This window comes from Haematobia irritans, chromosome 2 (assembly GCF_050003625.1).
Source record: "Haematobia irritans isolate KBUSLIRL chromosome 2, ASM5000362v1, whole genome shotgun sequence".
Classification (NCBI taxonomy): Eukaryota; Metazoa; Arthropoda; class Insecta; order Diptera; family Muscidae; genus Haematobia; species Haematobia irritans.
The window spans coordinates 70,033,827-70,053,839 of record NC_134398.1 but is presented as its reverse complement, the minus strand read 5'-3'; the positions used below and the strand labels follow the sequence as shown (position 1 = coordinate 70,053,839).

Sequence of the window (20,013 nt, the reverse complement as noted above, 5' to 3'; positions counted from 1 at the left end):
GGCAGAGCAGATAGACGACTCCACATTTTGCACGGTGAACGAAGAGGCCCCCACGAGAATTATGGGTGACTGCAGCAGTTCGCCAGACTTATCGTTAGCATCGCCTGGTCTGATAAATGACGTCTCCTGGCAACCCGTCATTTCATTGGGTTCGGACCACCTCCCCATAATTCTCACCATTAACCGACCCTCCGATTTCATAACCTCTGAACGCCGGACGTTTATTAATCAAAAGAAAGCCAACTGGGAAGGCTTCAGAGAATACACCGATCGCCGCTTCAGTGAGCTCCCGTCCCCCTCACATGTTCATGTTGCCCAGAGGGAGTTCCGGGACATCATCAACGCAGCAGCCGCTCGCTTCATACCCGCTGGTCGAATTGCCCAGGTGAGGCCCAACTTCCCAGCCGAAGCGGCGGGACTCGCAGACGAGCGTGATGAACGCCGTCGTGCTAACCCTGCTGATCCTAGAATCAGAGAACTAAATCTAGAGATTAGTAAGATAGTCGACGAGCACAAGCGGAACACTTGGTTAGAGCACCTGAAGCAATGTAACTTAGGAACAGGAACTGGTAAATTGTGGTCAACAGTTAGAGCCCTCTCGAACCCCTCCACAAGGGATGATGGGATTTCAGTCACATTTGGCGACGTGACTGTGACTGATCCGAAGAGGTGCGCCAAATACTTCAACCGACAGTTTGTCGAGCATCCCGAGAGTGATAGAGCGAAAAGGAGAGCCACCCGTCGTGTACGTGGTCTCCGAGCCGATGACACACCACAATTTACTGCAGTCGAAGTTACCAATGTCATCAACAGCGCGAAACCATCTAAGGCGCTGGGCCCTGACGGAATTTCAATGCTAATGCTGAAGCATCTGGGAATACTGGGAGTTGAGTACCTGACCAGACTCGTCAATTTGTCTTTGGAATCACACATTATACCCGATGTCTGGAAAATGGGAAGGGTGATTCCACTACTGAAACCGGGCAAAGATTCGAGCAAAGGTGAATCGTACAGACCGATATCCCTTCTGTCGCCAGTAGCCAAGACACTTGAGGCATTACTCCTCCCCAGCCTTGTGGAGAATTTTCCAGCTGCCCACCATCAACATGGATTCCGTAAGGTACATAGTACGACAACAGCCTTACATGCCATTTCGACACATATTAATAAGGGACTTAACCAGCCCAGGCCGTGTCACAGGACGGTCCTCGTGGCGCTTGACCTATCGAAAGCATTCGATACGGTCAACCATGCCACATTATTTGAGGACATCGAGAATACGTCCCTACCGGCAGGAGCGAAGCGTTGGGTGCTGAATTATATGTGTGGACGCCAGTCGTACGTGGAATTCAGGGACAGAAAGTCAAGACCGCGTAGAGTTAAACAGGGAGTTCCCCAAGGTGGGGTGATATCTCCGGCACTGTTTAACCTCTACATGTCCTCGATTCCATCCCCTCCTGACGGCGTCGAGATTGTATCATATGCGGATGACTGTACAATCTTGGCATCTGGGCCCAATGTTGATGACATTTGCGATCGGTTGAACGTCTACATAGCTAATCTTACCAGTTATTTCACTGCGAGAAACTTGAGGATATCCCCCACCAAATCCTCAGCCACACTATTTACTACATGGACGGCAGAAGTGCGCAGGCAGTTGAATATCAGAGTCGATGGAGTAATAATTCCGACCACAAATTACCCCAAGATTCTTGGAGTCACATTCGACAGCCTTTTTAGGTCATCTGCCCATGCCACTGCAATTTGTAATAAGCTCCGTGGTAGAAACAAGGTCCTCAAGTCACTAGCCGGCAGTACTTGGGGTGCGGACAAAGAAACCTTGCTAACTACTTATAAGGCAATTGGCCGGTCAGTGGTAAACTATGCAGCGCCAGTGTGGACACCGCAGACCAGTGATACGCAGTGGAATAACATACAAACCTGCCAGAACGCTGCTCTTAGAACTGCGACTGGGTGTCTCCGCAGCACACCCCTGGATCACCTTTATGTGGAGACAAAGATCATCCCTGTGCGAAGACACAACTACATGTTGTCAAAGCAGTATCTCCTGGGTTGTTATCGCAGTAATCATCCAAACCACCATCTTATGGATACACAACCACCACCCAGGAACGTAAGGGTTGATATACATAATCTAGAGCGCGAGATCCAGCGCTATAAAAGAGAGCCTCTAGATCAAGCAGCGTACCAGGCAGGTTTGAACAGGATTCATGAGGATACTGTAGCTGAAGCGGTGAGAAGCTACAAGGTTAATCCTGTTCTTGGAGTCCGACCACCGCCCATAGCACCGGAGGAAAGAGACCTCCCACGGCAGACTAGGGTAGTTTTGGCCCAATTAAGATCAGGCAAGTGCAGCCGCCTCAATTCCTACTTATCGGTGATTGATAGCAGCGTAGCTGACGTTTGTCCAATTTGCAACCAAGGGCCACACGACACGCGTCATCTTTTCTCTTGCCCAGCCAAACCAACCCGACTTACCACCAGATCACTCTGGACACACCCCATCTTAGTCGCAGAGTTCCTTGATCTGCCAACAAGCTGATGTACCAAGCGTATAACATGAAATGGATGAGATCACAATAAACTGTTACAACAACAACAACAACATGCCTTCGTACTTAACTTATAATGTGCACAATATATGGGATATGTTCGACACGAGTACTGTCGTCCGGAATAACTGATAGGCTGTAAAGCGCATAAGGGAGCTCTTGTCTATGATCTTCCAATGGAATTTTTGTTAGAATTTAGTGAAAAGTACTTTTTCGCTCAAAAAATACCTTTTTTACTTTCGTAAAAATTGTATTTTCCATCCCTGATTTATATCGGCTCAAGGTGACGCCGTCACCTTCAGCGAACGGCGTATCAATTTCGTCGTCTTCCTGTTTAGGTGTTACCCTATTTGGAGTGATAATATTGTGTTGCATGGCAACTCTTTAAAAACAAATAGTTTTTCGCCGTAAATGGTGTTCCCTACCCTCTACATTACAGACGTAAATTGTTGAATTGTTATTAAATAAATCTTTTCACAAGGTGCTAACGACAATACTATGTAAAAGTATTTCAAAGGACGTGTCATTTGTTGGTCTGATAAAACTTCAAAAAGTTTATGATGAAAATAAATGAGAAGAATTTGTGTGTTTTTGCTACACAACCTCCGTATGACAAAGAAGGCTTCCTTTACAAGAGGGGCGAAGTTAATAAGGCTTTTCAGAAGCGCTATTTTGTGCTGAAAGGAAACCTTCTCTTTTATTTCGAGAAGAAAGGCGACAAGGAGCCCTTGGGTCTAATAATAGTGGAGGGCTGCACAATAGGTTTGTTAATTGCTATGGTATATTATACATCAATGTTTCTAAATTATCCGTTTTGGCAGAACTTTCGGAAGAAAATAGCGATCAATACTGGTTTGAAATTGCATTCAATGGAAACCGTACCTACATTTTATCAGCTGAGTCGCAGGAGAGTATGGAGTCCTGGATGAAGGCGCTAACATGTGCTGGGTATGAATATAAAAAGCTTATGGTTGACGAATTGCAACGACAACTGGAAGAAATCGAAGGTTCTCGCAATAGTAAGTAGGGTTGAAAAATATCCAGGTTAAATGTTAAAAATATAATAAAATTGCAGAGATATCTACGGAATCTTCAAATTCTACATATGGGTCATTAACACCTAAGCCACCACCACGTAGAACAAATCCATTCAATAGACCTGCACCTCCTGTGCCTAACAGCACAAATGGAAATATCGTAATGGATACAAATATGACATTCATTAATGGTCACTTTGGTTCTTCATCTCAACGCAACGCTCATTTGGGTAAGCATTATGAAGATACTGCTGCTTAACATATAGTCCATGATTACATGTACATTTGCAACAAATGTCATCGATACAATCATTCCGTTCTTGTTATCATATGACTCAGTATATATCTATTTTCGATAAAATATTGAATTAGAGTTTGTATCTATACAACTGTGGCACCACATTCTTATAGAGAAGAACTTCAAACCGACAAAAATATTCCTTTTAATAAATAGTTGCATGTATAAAATCATTTAAAAAATTCCAACTTTCCATCATATTTTATTATGATCCAATAATTCTATGTGTATATATCCAAATGTTAGAGTATGTAGTGGATATGAATGGAATCATTTGCGTTAGTCATTTCTTCATATCATAGCTAGTAGATGAGTTTAACATACAGTGCAGACCATAAATTAGTGCGCATTTTACAATGTTATTTATTAAAATTTTCTATGTGAGGAACATTATATTTTTCACGCCTATGCTTAAATATATTGGAGTTGATGAAGTCTTTAAAACGCCTTTAATTCTTACCAGACGCATATTTAGCGCAATTGAAAAATTTTCTTACTAATATGTCTACTTTTGATTGTACATGCAAAATTCAGGTCATGCACATTTATCCATCTACATATGGGGAAGTTCTCCCATCAATGGATGACGTCAGATTCTACGTAATGCTATAAGGTACCTCTTTTTTTATAACCGAGTCTGAAAGTCGAGGTATTAATATTTCAATACAATTGGTATTTCCTGCCCTCATCCTCATTTCGTAGGCATGCCTCCACCCAGAGGGTGGCAAAGGGTTAAATACCTTCGACATAAACTCATCAGCCTGCAATAAAAGAGGAACAACAACGTTATCAGCTAAAGACACATAATTATATATATATGACATTATTCTAGATTTAATCCAATCAATAATTAAGTTAGTGTCAATCAAACAAAGCTTACAAGTATCATGGGAAATTAAATTCATAATAGAGCTTTGAATGCAGGCTATTATAATCGACTGAATCAACCATTTTCCAGATCAAGGGCCGCGAGAAAATAGGTTAGGTTAGGTGGCAGCCCGATGTATCAGGCTCACTTAGACTATTCAGTTCATTGTGATACCACAGTGGCCCGCGAGAATATAAGGGTCACCTCTATAAAGTGCTGACCTAATGTCACCCGCCAGTTTAATCATAAGGGAAGAGGTACTATGTTGTCCCAATGACAGTGAATACCTATAGGTATGTCCAACGATTTGTTCCTTAATTAATATTTCAAAAAGACGGAAGCCCGTGTAAAAATTGGGGGATCTGATTTGATATGGTTAGATCTGAGCCAAGACATGGTCAGATCTGAGCAGATCCGAAAAATGGTTATATCTGGTCAGATCTAAATACTATGAAATTGGATCTGATCAGATCTCAAAAATGGGACACATCTAATCAGATCTAATTTGATATAATTGTATATTATTTGATACATTTGTATCTTTCCAGATCTTTCAACAGCATATGATACCTGCTCATAATAAAAGCCCATAATTTCTATATAATATGAGATCAATTATTTTATTTAATAATACAAAAAATATATGCATTACATACACTCAAAAATTTTAAAATTTAATTACATCAAAGCCAATTAAAAAGGTATTGACAGTTGAGTTGGAGTGTTGTCCAGGGGTTTTTTCGTTTGTTTTTTCTATAAGGCAATCTGCAATGAAATTTAGTAAATAGTTTTAGGAATTAAATTGAACTATGTAAGCAAGTATAAGGATTGCTTTGCATCATTCCTCTTTAAGTTGCAATAAAAGTTGCTAAAAAGGTTATAATTTTATGTTGCTTTAATACTCACATTTAAAGAGAATTCGTGAATTCACAGTGATCAACATATCGAGTACTGCCCGATTCAATGGTTAGCTCAATAACATGCTACCTCTTTCTTATAATCGAGTCCGAACGGCATTTCACGTTGCGTTGAGAAAAATTAGAGAATTTTTGAAGCACTAAGAAATTTCACCAGCATTACTGTGAGGAGATAACCTACCGCCGAGATAATTTTTGGTCGGAAATGGGATTGAACGCGTGACCTTTTGAATGCAAGGCGGGCATGCTAACCAGTATCACGTGGTTTCCTTTTTCCTAATCTAGAAAATAAAGGACTACGAAGGACCTACATAATCTTCGCAATAAAAAAACTACACTTTATCAAAGGAACTCAATTAAAACAATCATCTTGACTAATGATTTCATTAACCTTCGGGGCCTGCGTCAATAAAAAAAATGTTCCTATCTGAAGCTCAGAAAACCAAGGAGGCACCTCGAGCCTCAAGGTACGACTGTTTGGATATCTGGACAACATTCGCTTTTGACAATTACGTGCCACACAAGCAACCAAACCGTTGCTATTTTGCAGGAAACGTTTCCGGAAACCAAGATATTGTGATTAAAAAATGTTTTAACTAAAATGTAAATTACTATCTCCGCCAATTCGGAATGTACTACGCAAGTTCGTTAAATAGATAAAAGTGATTTTCCATATGCAACTTTATGTATATATTACGAATAGTTTTTTTATCAGTCAACTTTTTACAAAAAAATGGATTAAGATGCAGATCGACAGGTAATTCAAAAATACATAGTTTACCAAAAAAATATATATTAAATATCTGTTTTTATCTCTGTTTGGTAATGATGTGTAAAAATGCTAAGTCAGCACCTGTACACGTGCTAAGTCAAATTTTAGGTTGAGTAGGTTAGGTTAAAGTGGCAGCCCGATTAAATTTCAGGCTCACTTAGACTATTCAGTCCATTGTGATACCACATTTAACTAAAAGTACCTATTACATATGGGCACTTCTAGTCTTAACCACTGAACCTTCTCTATTATTTACTTTTGTGGAACCAACCAGATTGCTCCAAAAACATTAACAAACTGCTTAAGTTAACGTTTTCCAGGTCCACCAGTAATGTAAAGCTATATGCTCCTAAAATTCGCTTACGCCTTACACAAAAAGCAGGACACTCACACAAGAGGTGTTTAATTGATTCCTTTTCCTCCACATCATGACAGCTTATACAATAGTCATTATACTTCGCACCTATAGTTTTTGCAAATTTGCCTATCAGGCAGCGACCCGTTATAGCAGATATCAGGTTGAGGTAGGTTGAGTAGGCTTTGCAAAAAAAATTTTAATAGAAATTTTTATGTGACATTTTGCGGAAAGTTTACTGATTGAAAGCATTTATTTATTTACTGATTTTCGAAAATAGGTTTATTTCACAATTTATTAAGTTTTATGTCTCTCCTGTAAAATTTCAAAATTTGACCTTTACACACTAAGCTAACGATATAAAGAGGTGTATTTCAAGTAGTTTTAACGTGTTCATGATTTTTTTTATTATATTTTGGTCTGCATTTAACCCATATATAGTCAGATATGATAGCACGACTCACGCGTGGGTCACGAAAATTTTCGTGAGTCACGACAATTTCGTGTCACATGAATTTGACTTGAAAAAAGATTAAATAAAACAGTTACACATAAAATGATTTCGTCTGCAACAGCAACGACTTCCCACACCCACAAGTCGATAGCGAATAGAAACAGTAATTCTGGCGAAAATGACTAAAGACTAAGGAGAATTGTGTTGTAGTTGTTAGGGAATGAATATGCGTAAGTCTTTTGAGTTTGCTGTTTAGTCGTTTGTGTTGTTCGCAACATTGTCGTAATGGAACCAAGGGTAAATAAAAGTTTAATACTACAAAATTTTAACATTTGGGACAACGAATACGCAATATATAAAATATGCGGTAGTGAATTAAAAAATTGACTTTTTAACTTAAATGATCAAGAAAATTCGAACACGAGTTCCAATGGGCAACCGTCTCAATCATGAAACTTTAGAAAACGTTCTGATGGTCAAACTTAATCTCTCATATCTCGACAGCGCTAAAAAAAAATTTAATAAAATTTTTGAATTTACTTTTTTATTATTTTTTATTTGCAAAATCAAAAATTAACAAACAAATTGTTGCCTGCATATAAATATTAATAAATTACTGAATTAATTGATAGCTATGATTTGATTTACATTAATAACAAAACAAAAACAACTCGAAGTGTGAACAAAATAAAAAATTTTACTGCCAATAAATTTGCTGCGGATATTTCAGTCCTTAAGGCCGGTACTATGTTCATTCTTGCGAAAAAAAAAATTATAGAAACCATTATTTCGCACATAAAAAGCGGTGTTTATTTAGGTAACAGGGAGCGATATTAAATTAAGTTGGTGGCTGTTTTCCTTGGGCAATTGATCTGCTACAATTCAACTACTGAAAATAATAATAAAAGAGTCTGTAGCTATTGAACAAGCTAATAAATTCAAAAATACACTGGGAAAAGTAAACCCTGGTCCTTCCGCTTTCAAACAAATTTACCAAGTAATTGAGAAAAATAAACACCCCTTCTGCAATAAAATAACGCACGATGATTGCACCATTACCAACGCCATTGATATAGATAATCACTTCAAAAATTTTTATTCCGAAGTTTCCCGGGAAACAATTACGCAACACCCGGTTCCTGATCTTGTTTCTAGAGTGACTTCATGCATTGAGCCCATTCCACGCCATATATACTCGTTCAATGAAAGCTTTACAGCACTTTCCAATACGGATTCGCAAAATTTTATAACTTCTGAAAAAATTAAAAACATCACATTCATAAACAATACAAAATCATCCGGCATGGATGGAATTTCAAATTTCATTCTTAAAAATTTTTCCAAATCGACAGCAAACCAGATGGCGGTTATTTTCAACAACTGCATAAATAATTGATATTTTCCTAATGACTGGAAAAAAGCTAAAATATTACCGATAAAGAAAAAACCAGATAGTATCAACCTGATTTCCGTCCAATATCCTTATTGTCTAACGTGGGGAAAATTTTTGAAAATGTCATAAAAGAAAAACTGGAAAATAATTTCATTGTTGTTGTTGTTGTTGTAACAGTTTATTGTGATTTCATCCATTTTTATGTTATACGCTCTGGTACTTCAGCTTGTGGCCAGATCGAGGAACTCTGCGACTAAGGTGGGGTGCGTCCAGAGTGATCTGGTGGTAAGTCGGGTTGGTTTAGCAGGACAAGAGAAAAGATGACGCGCGTCGTGTGGCCCTTGGTTGCAAATTGGGCATACGTCAGCTACGCTGCTATCAATCACTGATAAGTAGGAATTGAGGCGGCTGCACTTGTCTGACCTTAATTGGGCTAAAACTACCCTCGTCTGCCATGGGAGGTCTCTTTCCTCCAGTGCTATGGGCGGTGGACGGACTCCGAGAACAGGATTAACCTTGTAGCTGCTCACCGCTTCAGCTACAATATCCTCATTAATCCTGTTCAACCCTGCCTGGTACGCTGCTTGATTAGAGGCTCTCGTTTGTAACGCTGGATCTCACGCTCTAGATGATGTATATCAACCCTTACGTTCCTGGGTGGTGGTTGTGTATCCATGAGATGGTGGTTTGGATGATTACTGCGATAACAACCCAGGAGATACTGCTTTGACAACATATAATTGTGTCTTCGCACAGGGATGATCTTTGTCTCCACATAAAGGTGATCCAGGGGTGTGCTGGCTGGTCTGTATGTTATTCCACTGCGTGTCAATTGTCTGCGGTGTCCACACTGGAGCTGCATAGTTTACCACTGACCGGCCAATTGCCTTATAAGTAGTTAACAAGGTTTCTTTGTCCGCACTCCATACTGCCGGCAAGTGACTTGAGGACCTTATTTCTACCGCGGATCTTATTACATATTGCAGTGGCATGGGCAGATGACCTGAAAAGGCTGTCGAATGTTACCCCGAGTACCTTGGGGTAGTTTACTGTCGGAATTATTTCGCCATCGACTCTAACATTCAACTGCCTATTCACTTCCGCCGTCCATGTAGTAAACAGTGTGTCTGTGGATTTGGTGGCTGATATCCACAGATTTCTAGCACTGAAATAACTAGTAAGATCAGCAATGTAGACGTTTAAACAATCGCATATGTCATCAACAATGGGCCCGGATGCCATGATTGTACAGTCGTCCGCATATGATGCAATCTCGACGCCGTCAGGAGGGGTGGAATCGAGGACAGGTAGAGGTTAAATAGTGCCAGAGATATCACCCCACCCTGTGGAACTCCCTGTTTAACTCTACGGGGTTTTGACTTTTTTTCCCTGAATTCCACGTACGACTGGCGTCCACACATATAATTCAGAACCCAACGTTTCGTTCCTGCCGGTAGGGACGTATTCTCGATGTCCTCGAATAATGTGGCATGGTTGACCGTATCGAATGCTTTCGATATGTCAAGCGCCACGAGGACCGTCCTATGACACGGCTTGGGATGATTAAATCCCCTATTGATATGTGTCGAAATGGCATGTAAGGCTGTCGTCGTACTGTGTACCTTACGGAATCCATGTTGATTGTGGGCTGCAGGAAAATTCTCCACAAGGCTGGGGAGGAGTAGTGCCTCAAGTGTCTTGGCTACTGGCGAGAGAAGGGATATCGGTCTGTACGATTCACCTTTACTCGAATCTTTGCCTGTCTTCAGTAGTGGAATCACCCTTCCCATCTTCCAGACATCGGGTATAACGAGTGATTCCAAGGACAAATTGAGGAGTCTGGTCAGGTACTCAACTCCCAGTATTCGCAGGTGCTTCAGCATTAGCATTGAAATTCCGTCGGGGCCCAGCGCCTTGGATGGTTTCGCGCTGTTGATACATTGGTAACTTCGGCTGCGGTAAATTGTGATGTGTCATCGGCTCGTAGACCACGTATGCGACGAGTGGCTCTCCTTTTCGCTCTCTCACTCTCGGGATGCTCGACAAACTGTCGGTTGAAGTATTTGGCGCATCTCTTCGGATCAGTCACAGTCACGTCGCCAAAGGTGACTGAAATCCCACCATCCCTTGTAGCGGGATTCGGGAGGGCTCTCACTGTTGACCACAATACACCAGTATTGCCGAGTTGGGATTATCCAACGCTGAAAAAAAAACATTTTGGTGTTTGGTCGAATCTGGTTTGGAACCCAAGGCCCTGTGTATGCAAGGCGGGCAGAAATAACATTTTGACAATATTTTCTATAGAAATAACATTTTGGCAAAATTTTCTATAGAAATAAAATTTTGACAAAATCTTCTAGAAACAATTGGAAAGACGTATGAAATTTTGTTTTTCAGTGCTTTTTAATGATTGTAAAAACCATCGATACACCGTATAACGATGTTATCATTTTGGGGTTGTCAAAGCGTTCGTTAAACCATCGGAAAAGCGTATAAAATATTGTTTTCATGACGCTTTGAAAACGTTGTTAAATACAATCGATACACCGTGGAATGATGTTATCATTTTGGGGTTGTAACAACGCTTTTTCCCACCGTGTATCAACCGTTCACAACGCTTTTACAACGCTTTTCCGATGGTTTTTTTCTGACTGGGCCGTTTTATACTTATCCAACACAAATACCACTGTGATATCATTCTGCATATTTTACACACTGTTAATCATATATTTAACAGTCTAATTGTTATCTCGTTTTAAGTTATTCATTTAGTTTTGTTATTTATTTATTATCGGTAATCACTCTTGCATTACCATCAATCGATATAGACCGCGAGCAAGCCTTTTCTTACATTTGTTTTGCTACGTATTTTCTTTATACGTTCACTAGTAGCCATTGCAATCAAGTAGCAAACGTACTTAACCATCGTGTATTAGAATAAGACAACAATAGTTCTAAGTATTAAAAATATACATTCACTCCTTACTCATTGTATCACAAACAAGAAGAAGACTCAATAAAAATACTTACTTACTTGATCTGCTACTCCTTTGATCCTTTGTATAGTTTCGGAACAAAAATATGATCCGTTTTTGCGTTATAAACCCACACAAATAGTTTTAATTAATAAATTATTTTTTAATTCACATTGCAAATGGCGCCAACGTCAGTTTTTTAACTTGAAAAAAAAACAAAGTGCCACAAATGGAAAAAATTTCGGTATTTTTTTCGCATTTTTTGGATTTGTATGGAGTTTCAACGCGAAAACCGAACAGAGTACCGGCTTTTAGTCGTTTTACTTCGTGTGCTTGTGACTGTCGACTATGCATATGTGTGTGCCGAAGTCGTTGTCTTTGCAAACGCAATCAGTGCACATTCATTAAATTTCATTGTTTTTCTCGAATCATTCCACAGTCGTAGTCACCAACGCATATTGGAAATTAATCATAGTCAGCAATTTTAAACCCTGGTTTCGTAAATAAATTGTAGAATAGTAACCCAGAAAAAGAAACATTTAGAAACAGTGAAGTTCAATATGGCGAGAGGAAATCTTCGAATGAATAATAATATTAATCTCGAAATGTATAAAAAGGGTTTCGCTATAAGTTCAAATACTCCATTGCAGAAGAATGAATGCATGTCGTGGATTAAAAGCAGGGAAGAGAAATTGACTACTAAGAGTAATTGATGAAGTACCACCGACAAATGTGTAGTCAATTATTGTAAGCGTAATTCTTCTACGCAACGGGTTAACATTAATTTAATATAGAAATACTTTTACGATCTAAGATATCACATTTAGTTAGGTGCTAAATCACCATCAGACGATTTTAGTAATAACTTTCCTTGAGAGTAAAAATATTTTGTTGTTTTGAATGGGTCCGAAATTTATTGCGGTGACTTCTTATCAAAAACAATAGAAAATGAAGATTGGAAAATGGGCGACGTCATACCAAAAGTTGCATTTACGGTGTTCGATACATACACGTTCGTTCATTTTTAATTTGCAATATTTTTTGTTAAAAACTCACAAATGATGTTAAATTTTGTGTAAATAATAATGAGAAACTTTTGACCGATTGTTCTACGTCATTCCCTGATATAAATTTCTTTTTATTCTTAGTTTAATTTGTGGAACAAAAAATCATAAACGACACGTTTGCATCGAACGCCGTCAATGGTTTGATACCCTCTGCTGCCATTTTCCCATCTTCATCTTCCATTGTTTTTGTATTCCATAAACTTCTTATATTCCATAAACTTAGCAATACTTGATTCCTCATATTCAAACATTTTAAAGTTTGATCAAACTTTGCCCTACAAATAAGTTCGATAAGCTCTAAATAGAGGCGTCATTTTTTCTCTTTTTTTAATATTGAATATTTGAGTAATAAGAATCTAAAGCACTAAAAAATTTTAGTATATTAAGCCTATCTTGTTTTTTTTTCAATTTTATTAACAAAGAACACACAACAGAAGAAAATTCCAGATATGAAATGATATCGTGGCACCCATTTTGCACACTTTTGGATCTTTGCCTTAGAATTTAAACGGTGAGAAACTGTTTGTTGTGCAACATTTAACATTGCTGCCATTTGTTTTTGACTCAAAGTGTCACCTCTATCAAATTCGGCGTCTTCAAACTTTTTTGGCGGTCATCCATGTTCTTCATTTCTCACATCAAAATCATTATTTCTGAACCGTTGAAAACATCTTTTGCATGTTGCTTCTGATAGAGCATGATCACCATATGCCTCGACAAGCATTCGATGCGACTCTGCAGGACATTTCTTCAAATGGAAGCAAAAAATTATTGCTTTCCGCAAATCATCACTTTCTGGTGCAAAATTCGACACGATGAAAAAATATTATGTCTGTTCAATGACTTGATGTATACTAAATATTTTTCACAGATGTCATAGCAAAAACACAAAAAATAAGTGCTCGTCACAACAAATGTTCCCTATCGACACATTTGTATCTTGACGCTCACTTCATACCGGTATACCTGGTATATAAACATTAGCTGATATCAGCAATAAACCACACGCTCACAAAAAATCGCTTCTGTAACATATACTCCCAAACATATTTTGCTTCAAGCATATATATTTTTGGGTATTGCCCAAACATTTATATGTTTGATCTCTTCCAATATATAATATGTTTGAAAGCATATTGGTCTAAACAATATATGTTTGGGTAGTCTAAGTTCCAAACATTTTGTATTTTTGCATCCAAATTCAATAATGTTGTCTTCCAAAAAACAATATGTTATTATGTGAACATATAATATGTTTGGAAGCATTTTGCACCCAAAAATATTATATGCTTAAAAAAAATCTCCCAAACAATATTGTGCTCAAAATTTTATTTATTTATTTATATATTTACAATCATAATGAACAAAAACAATGGAAGATGAAGATGGGAAAATGGCAGCAGAGGGTATCAAACCATTGACGGCGTTCGATGCAAACGTGTCGTTTATGATTTTTTGTTCCACAAATTAAACTAAGAATAAAAAGAAATTTATATCAGGGAATGACGTAGAACAATCGGTCAAAAGTTTCTCATTATTATTTACACAAAATTTAACATCATTTGTGAGTTTTTAACAAAAAATATTGCAAATTAAAAATGAACGAACGTGTATGTTTCGAACACCGTAAATGCAACTTTTGGTATGACGTCGTCCATTTTCCAATCTTCCTTTTCTATTGTTTTTGATAATGAATTATGAAAATAAACAGGTAATATAGGTGCTAACAACATAGGTTTTCGACCTGAATGCTCAAAATTTTGTTTGTGCCCAATTGTATATTCCCCCACATCTTTCTCACTTCCACGAGATTTTTTAGTTCTTAGCACCTTTTTCTGTAATACAAACATTGTAGAAGAAATTATTCAATTGTATGATTTTTTTATTTTAATTTTACCTTTTGCCGGACGGGGATTCGAACAGCGGACCACACAGTTTGTAAGGATCAAAGAAGTAGCTGATCAATTACCCAAGGAAAAATAAAATGTTAATTTTGTAATAACAAGCAACAACCACCAACTTAATTCAATATGGCTCCCTGTTAAATAGCGCTCCAAGCTACTAAACACATATATGTTTATAGGCTATTTCTAAATTAATATATGTTTGCATCCAAGCATATTATATTTGCAAACATTTTATGTCCCAAACATAATATGTTCTAACATATTAACATATATGTCCCAAACATGTTATGCTAGTTTATGAACATTATATGCTTGCACTCAAAAATATTGTCTTTAAAAATTTGTGTTCCAAACATATAATGTTTATAGCCAACCATATGAAAAACAGTCTTTTTCATCCGTGCACTTCGACCTCGGAGTCGACTCCGAAATCGAGGCTAATGAACAATGCTGGTGTCGAGTCGAGCAAAATTGGCTCGACTTCACAGCCCTGATTTACGGTCCCTGTTAACAATTAAATCAATTAATTTTTTAATTGAAACATTTTAAAATGTTCATTCATTGACTTAATTTTTCTATCTTGATTAAATTTGATTATCTCAGAATTTTTCAACTTCAATCAACTTTTTAAATGAAAATATTTTGATGTGATATTGTTTCTGTGTACAGACTCGTGTTACCTTCAAAATCGTTTTATTTGTTTTTGTTTTTTTGTCTCGTATTGTATGTTTGTATTATTAGTTGTGTTTCTTTACTTTACTAGTAGTAACAAGTAAGGAAAGTCTAAAGTCGGGCGGGGCCGACTATATTATACCCTGCACCACTTTGTAGATCTAAATTTTCGGTACCATATCACATTCGTCAAATGTGTTGGGTGCTATATATAAAGGTTTGTCCCAAATACATACATTTAAATACCACTCGATCTGGACAGAATTTGATAGACTTCTACAAAATCCATAGACTCAAAATTTAAGTCGGCTAATGCAATAGGGTGGAACACAATTTTAGTAAAAAAAATATGGGAAACATTTAAATCTGAAGCAATTTTAGGGAAACTTCGAAAAAGTTTATTTATGATTTATCGCTCGATATATCAACCAAATTTGGCACGCATAGCAACAATGCTAATTCTACTCCTGTTGCAAAATTTCAACTAAATCGGAGTTAAAAATTGGCCTCTGTTGTCATATGAGTGTAAATCGGGCGAAAGCTATATATGGGAGATATATCAAAATCTGAACCGATTTCAATCAAATTTGGCACGCATAGCTACAATGCTAATTCTACTCCCTGTGCAAAATTTCAACTAAATCGGAGCAAAAAATTGGCCTCTGTGGTCATATGAGTTTAAATCGGGCGAAAGCTATATATGGGAGCTATATCTAAATCTGAACCGATTTCAACAAAATTTGGCACGCATAGCTACAATGTTAATTCTACTCCCTGTGCAAAATTTCAACTAAATTGGGGTAAAACTCTGGCTTCTGGGACCGTATTAGTCCATATCGGGCGAAAGATATATATGGGAGCTATATCTACATCTGAACCGATTTCAATAAAATTTGGCACACTTGACTATAGTACTAATTGTTCTTCTTGTGCAAAATTTTAAGCAAATTAGGGTAAAACTCTGGCTTCTGGGGCCATATAAGTCCATATCGGGCGAAATATATATATGGGAACTATATCTAAATCTGAACCGATTTCTTCCAAAATCAATAGGGATCTATTCTACTTGTGCCAAATTTAAAGTCGATTGGACTAAAACTGCGACCTAGACTTTGATTACAAAAATGTGTTCACGGACAGACGGACATCGCTATATCGACTCAAGAGCCCACCCTGAGCATTTTTGCCAAAGACACCATGTGTCTCGTCTCCTTCTGGGTGTTGCAAACATATGCACTAACTTATAATACCCCGTTCCACAGTGTGGAGCAGGGTATAAAAAGCATAGACATTATAATATATAGATGAGCCATGGGTGTCAAACTATGTTTGACAGTTCCGAAGATTAAGAATAAACAAGAATAAAAGCACGCTTACAATCTCTTTCGTTTTCCTTTTTGTAGTTTGCCAATTTTACACAAAATTAGAACGCTTATGGTGCAACAGAGGATTTATAAATAAATTAATATATTAAAAGTTCATATTTGAACAAAAAATTGTGACTAAAACCGCGAAAATACGAAATTTAATTTTGAACAGCATTACTCTTTACGAACAACACAAAAGCAAATGCACGAAAATTAATGTTTGGGACTGACTCTTTACGAAAAAATCAAAACGAAATGTCAGAAACTTAATTTTTTATTTTTTTTAAAGAGAATAGTGGATCATCTATGTATTATAATGTCTATGGTAAAAAGTAGTAAAAGAGAGAAATGTTGAAAATTCTCTCAGAGTTCAACATTTGTTTAAATGTACAGGAACGAAATATTTTTTACAGATGTCATAGCAAACAAACAAAAAAATAAGGGCCCGTTCAAAACAAATGTTCCCTACCGAGACATTTGTATCTTGACACTCACTTCATACCGATATATCTGATAAGAGTAAATTAAAAAGCAATTCAACTTTATGAAGAAAAGAAAAAACTAAAAATTGCACAAAAATAATTTAAAAAATAAAAATACTATGTGTATTTTCATACCCTTGTGTTAAATCTGTCGTACTTCAGCGTTTTCAGTAACTTCTTAAAATAAAAAAAGTCTTATCAGATAAACCCGATCTTGTCTTATTTTTGCTTTTTGTTCAAAATGGCTTCTATGTTAAAAAGCGAGCCTTGTCGTTAAGTTTGAATTTTGATCAAATTGATTGTTTTCCTTCTTAGAGCTCATTCACAATAGGCTCGAAATCTACTAAAATTGGATTTGAAATCCCTTTTTTATAAGGCAAATGACAGTTGAAATCTAGTTAAAGCGGATTTTGAAATGTAATGTGTATGAAGTTTTACATTGAATTGTGTTGTTTACAGTATACTTTATGTACAGAGAATGGAACCGACCCTTTTTGGTCGGCGGCGGCTGACACTACATTTGTGCCTCCGGCAGCGGCTAAGCCGCTATAAAATTGTCTTTCGGCGGCACACAATTATTCATTATAAAATCAATTTGTAATTTCCCGAATTTTAATGAGATTAGCTGTACAGCCAATCTTACAATCAAATTTACATTTCATTCAAATTTTCTGAGCTAAATATTTGTAAAACTATTATAGCAACTTAATACTAATTGATTTTTGGTGGAAGGTTCAAAATTTTGGCAAAAATATAACAATTATTAATACATTTTTCTGGTATAATACAATATTTTTGCTTAATTGACGGCTAAATTTCAGTCAAGATGAGTCAACATAATCAGTGGCATCGACTGTTAAAAACGGGTCGACGGCGGCTAAAATCTGCAGAGCGACTAGGCGACTTCATTCTCTGTTCATGTATAATAAATTCTTACCATAAATGTTTGTTCATTCAATTTGTCGGATATGAAATCTTAGGGTCCTTTACACGGAATCAAAACTCGCAATTAATGAAAAAATCTAAAAAGCCAGTCCTAGCTCCAAAAGACAAGATGACGTGCCTAATTATCTGACGTGAAAGTCACTCTCTGTGACTAGCCAAAAACATCATTTTTCGGAATTCAAATCAAGGAAATTCAAAATATTATACAAATAGAATTTAAATTCGATTTGTTTAGAAACTTTGGTTAAATATAATCCGCATCAATAAATACCATAATCTTTTTATGGAATAGTTAAAATCTAACACGCAAGTACAAAAAAGACCTATAGCCTCTAGTTGCTAGCGCCCATATAATTAAGTTTATTATAATTTGTAAATAAAATAAATTAAGTAATAAATAAATAAACAAAAAAGTTAAAGTAAACTTTAATCCTACTTTTCCCTTAGAAATACTTCGATAAACGGTCAATAAATTGTTTTGTATATAGGCATAAAGGTATAGAACTTTTTTTTATTTTTTTGTTAAACTAAACTGTATTTGCGGTCCACCCTATTATGAATGTAAATGAAACGTATCGATTTGCAGTCAAACTTTATTGAATGCAAGAGCCCTTCTCAATTGATTTGGTATTGGGAGGACGTTCCAAAACAACACAAAAATAAAAACCAGTACATATCACTCAAATTTCATAAAAGCATTCGGTAACAAACTTCAATGCTTCTGAGCGTGGATGAATGAACATGGGAATTGAAAACACGAGTAAATGCAAATATGTTCTCAGAGAAAATTTCTTTGTTTGTGTACTAGTGTCTGTATCAGCAAGCGGTTAATGTTATTTCATTAATCTTCTTATCTTGGTTTGCATGTCTTGTCATTTTTAATAAAGTTCATCATGGATAGACTTTATTATTTTGAATTTTGTTGTTGTCTATTTCCAAGAAACGGTTATAAAGAATTTTCTTTTACAGGTTGCAATACTAGTCCCATAGCACCACCAAGAGGCATACCAGCAACATTACAACCAAACACAAGTGGGCCAAGTTCAACTAAAAGTGAATTTTATGTTTCATCTCAAACAACGGGTCCATCCACACGAAAACCACAACAACATCAAAGTCAACATAATAGAAATACAAATACCAACATAACCTCTTGTGCAGTGTTCAAGCCGGCCTTAATCGATATTCCAAGTGAAAAATCATTGAATTTCGATGAAATTCATGAACAATTTCGTCATCTTGTTATGAAGGATGTTTTGGCGTATCAAACCCAAAGAGAAATTAAGAGAAGACCGCTAATTGAATTGTAATGCAAACAATTCGAAAAAAAATCCTAACCCTATAATAGAGTAAAGTTGTATTTTTTAGTTTCGTCCTTTAATAATGTATGCTAATATATTCTTTACATTTGTTCATATTTATAATGTTATTGAACATTTTTAAATCGAATTACTTGTTTTTCGCTGGTATCATCAAATCATCATTAGGTAAGTGCTTGAGAACAATGGTCTCTATATATAAAACAGGGTTTGCTGTAATTTCTAATATCATTTGGCATTTTATTGCGAAATTTTGATTAAAAAAGCGCTCCCTTATAATTGAATCTCTCATCAATTGCATCAAACAGTCCGCCTTGAGGAGAGAAGATCACTACCAGTGGCCAAGATAGTGTGATTAATAAAAATCAATCACTCTACCAAACCTAATATTTAGTTATGAACTTATAAAGTGGCACTAATTCTAGGTTAATGCTGACCTACATATGTTCAAGTATACTTATATCCCGTGACAAGGGCGGATATTAGTTATGAAATGAGTGTAGTCCTATTCTTTTTATATAAATTTAAGCTGCAAATCATTTTTCACATTTGTACATCGAGAAGGCATCAAGACTAAGTTTCTTAACTGATGTGCTGCAAACAACAGCCCTT

General features: G+C 36.7%; 1 protein-coding gene across 1 annotated transcript; it reads left to right on the top strand.

Annotated features, from left to right (window-relative positions):
- Positions 1 to 2,963: 2,963 nt before the first annotated feature.
- On the top strand, positions 2,964 to 19,531 carry IPIP (Inositol phosphatase interacting protein). Its single transcript, XM_075295218.1, has 4 exons — positions 2,964 to 3,335; positions 3,395 to 3,592; positions 3,649 to 3,840; positions 19,052 to 19,531. Exons 1-4 carry the CDS (start codon positions 3,131 to 3,133, stop codon positions 19,390 to 19,392), a joined length of 936 nt encoding a protein of 311 aa, XP_075151333.1. The 5' UTR covers positions 2,964 to 3,130; the 3' UTR covers positions 19,393 to 19,531.
- The last annotated feature ends 482 nt before the right edge of the window (positions 19,532 to 20,013 follow it).

Bases quoted from the DNA above. Each gene is read 5' to 3' on its own strand.
- IPIP (XM_075295218.1), top strand. From the start codon at position 3,131: ATGATGAAAATAAATGAGAAGAATTTGTGTGTTTTTGCTACACAACCT. The intron at 3,336-3,394 runs GTTTGTTAATTG...CCGTTTTGGCAG, and splicing joins AGTGGAGGGCTGCACAATAG to AACTTTCGGAAGAAAATAGC. The intron at 3,841-19,051 runs GTAAGCATTATG...TTTCTTTTACAG, and splicing joins TCAACGCAACGCTCATTTGG to GTTGCAATACTAGTCCCATA.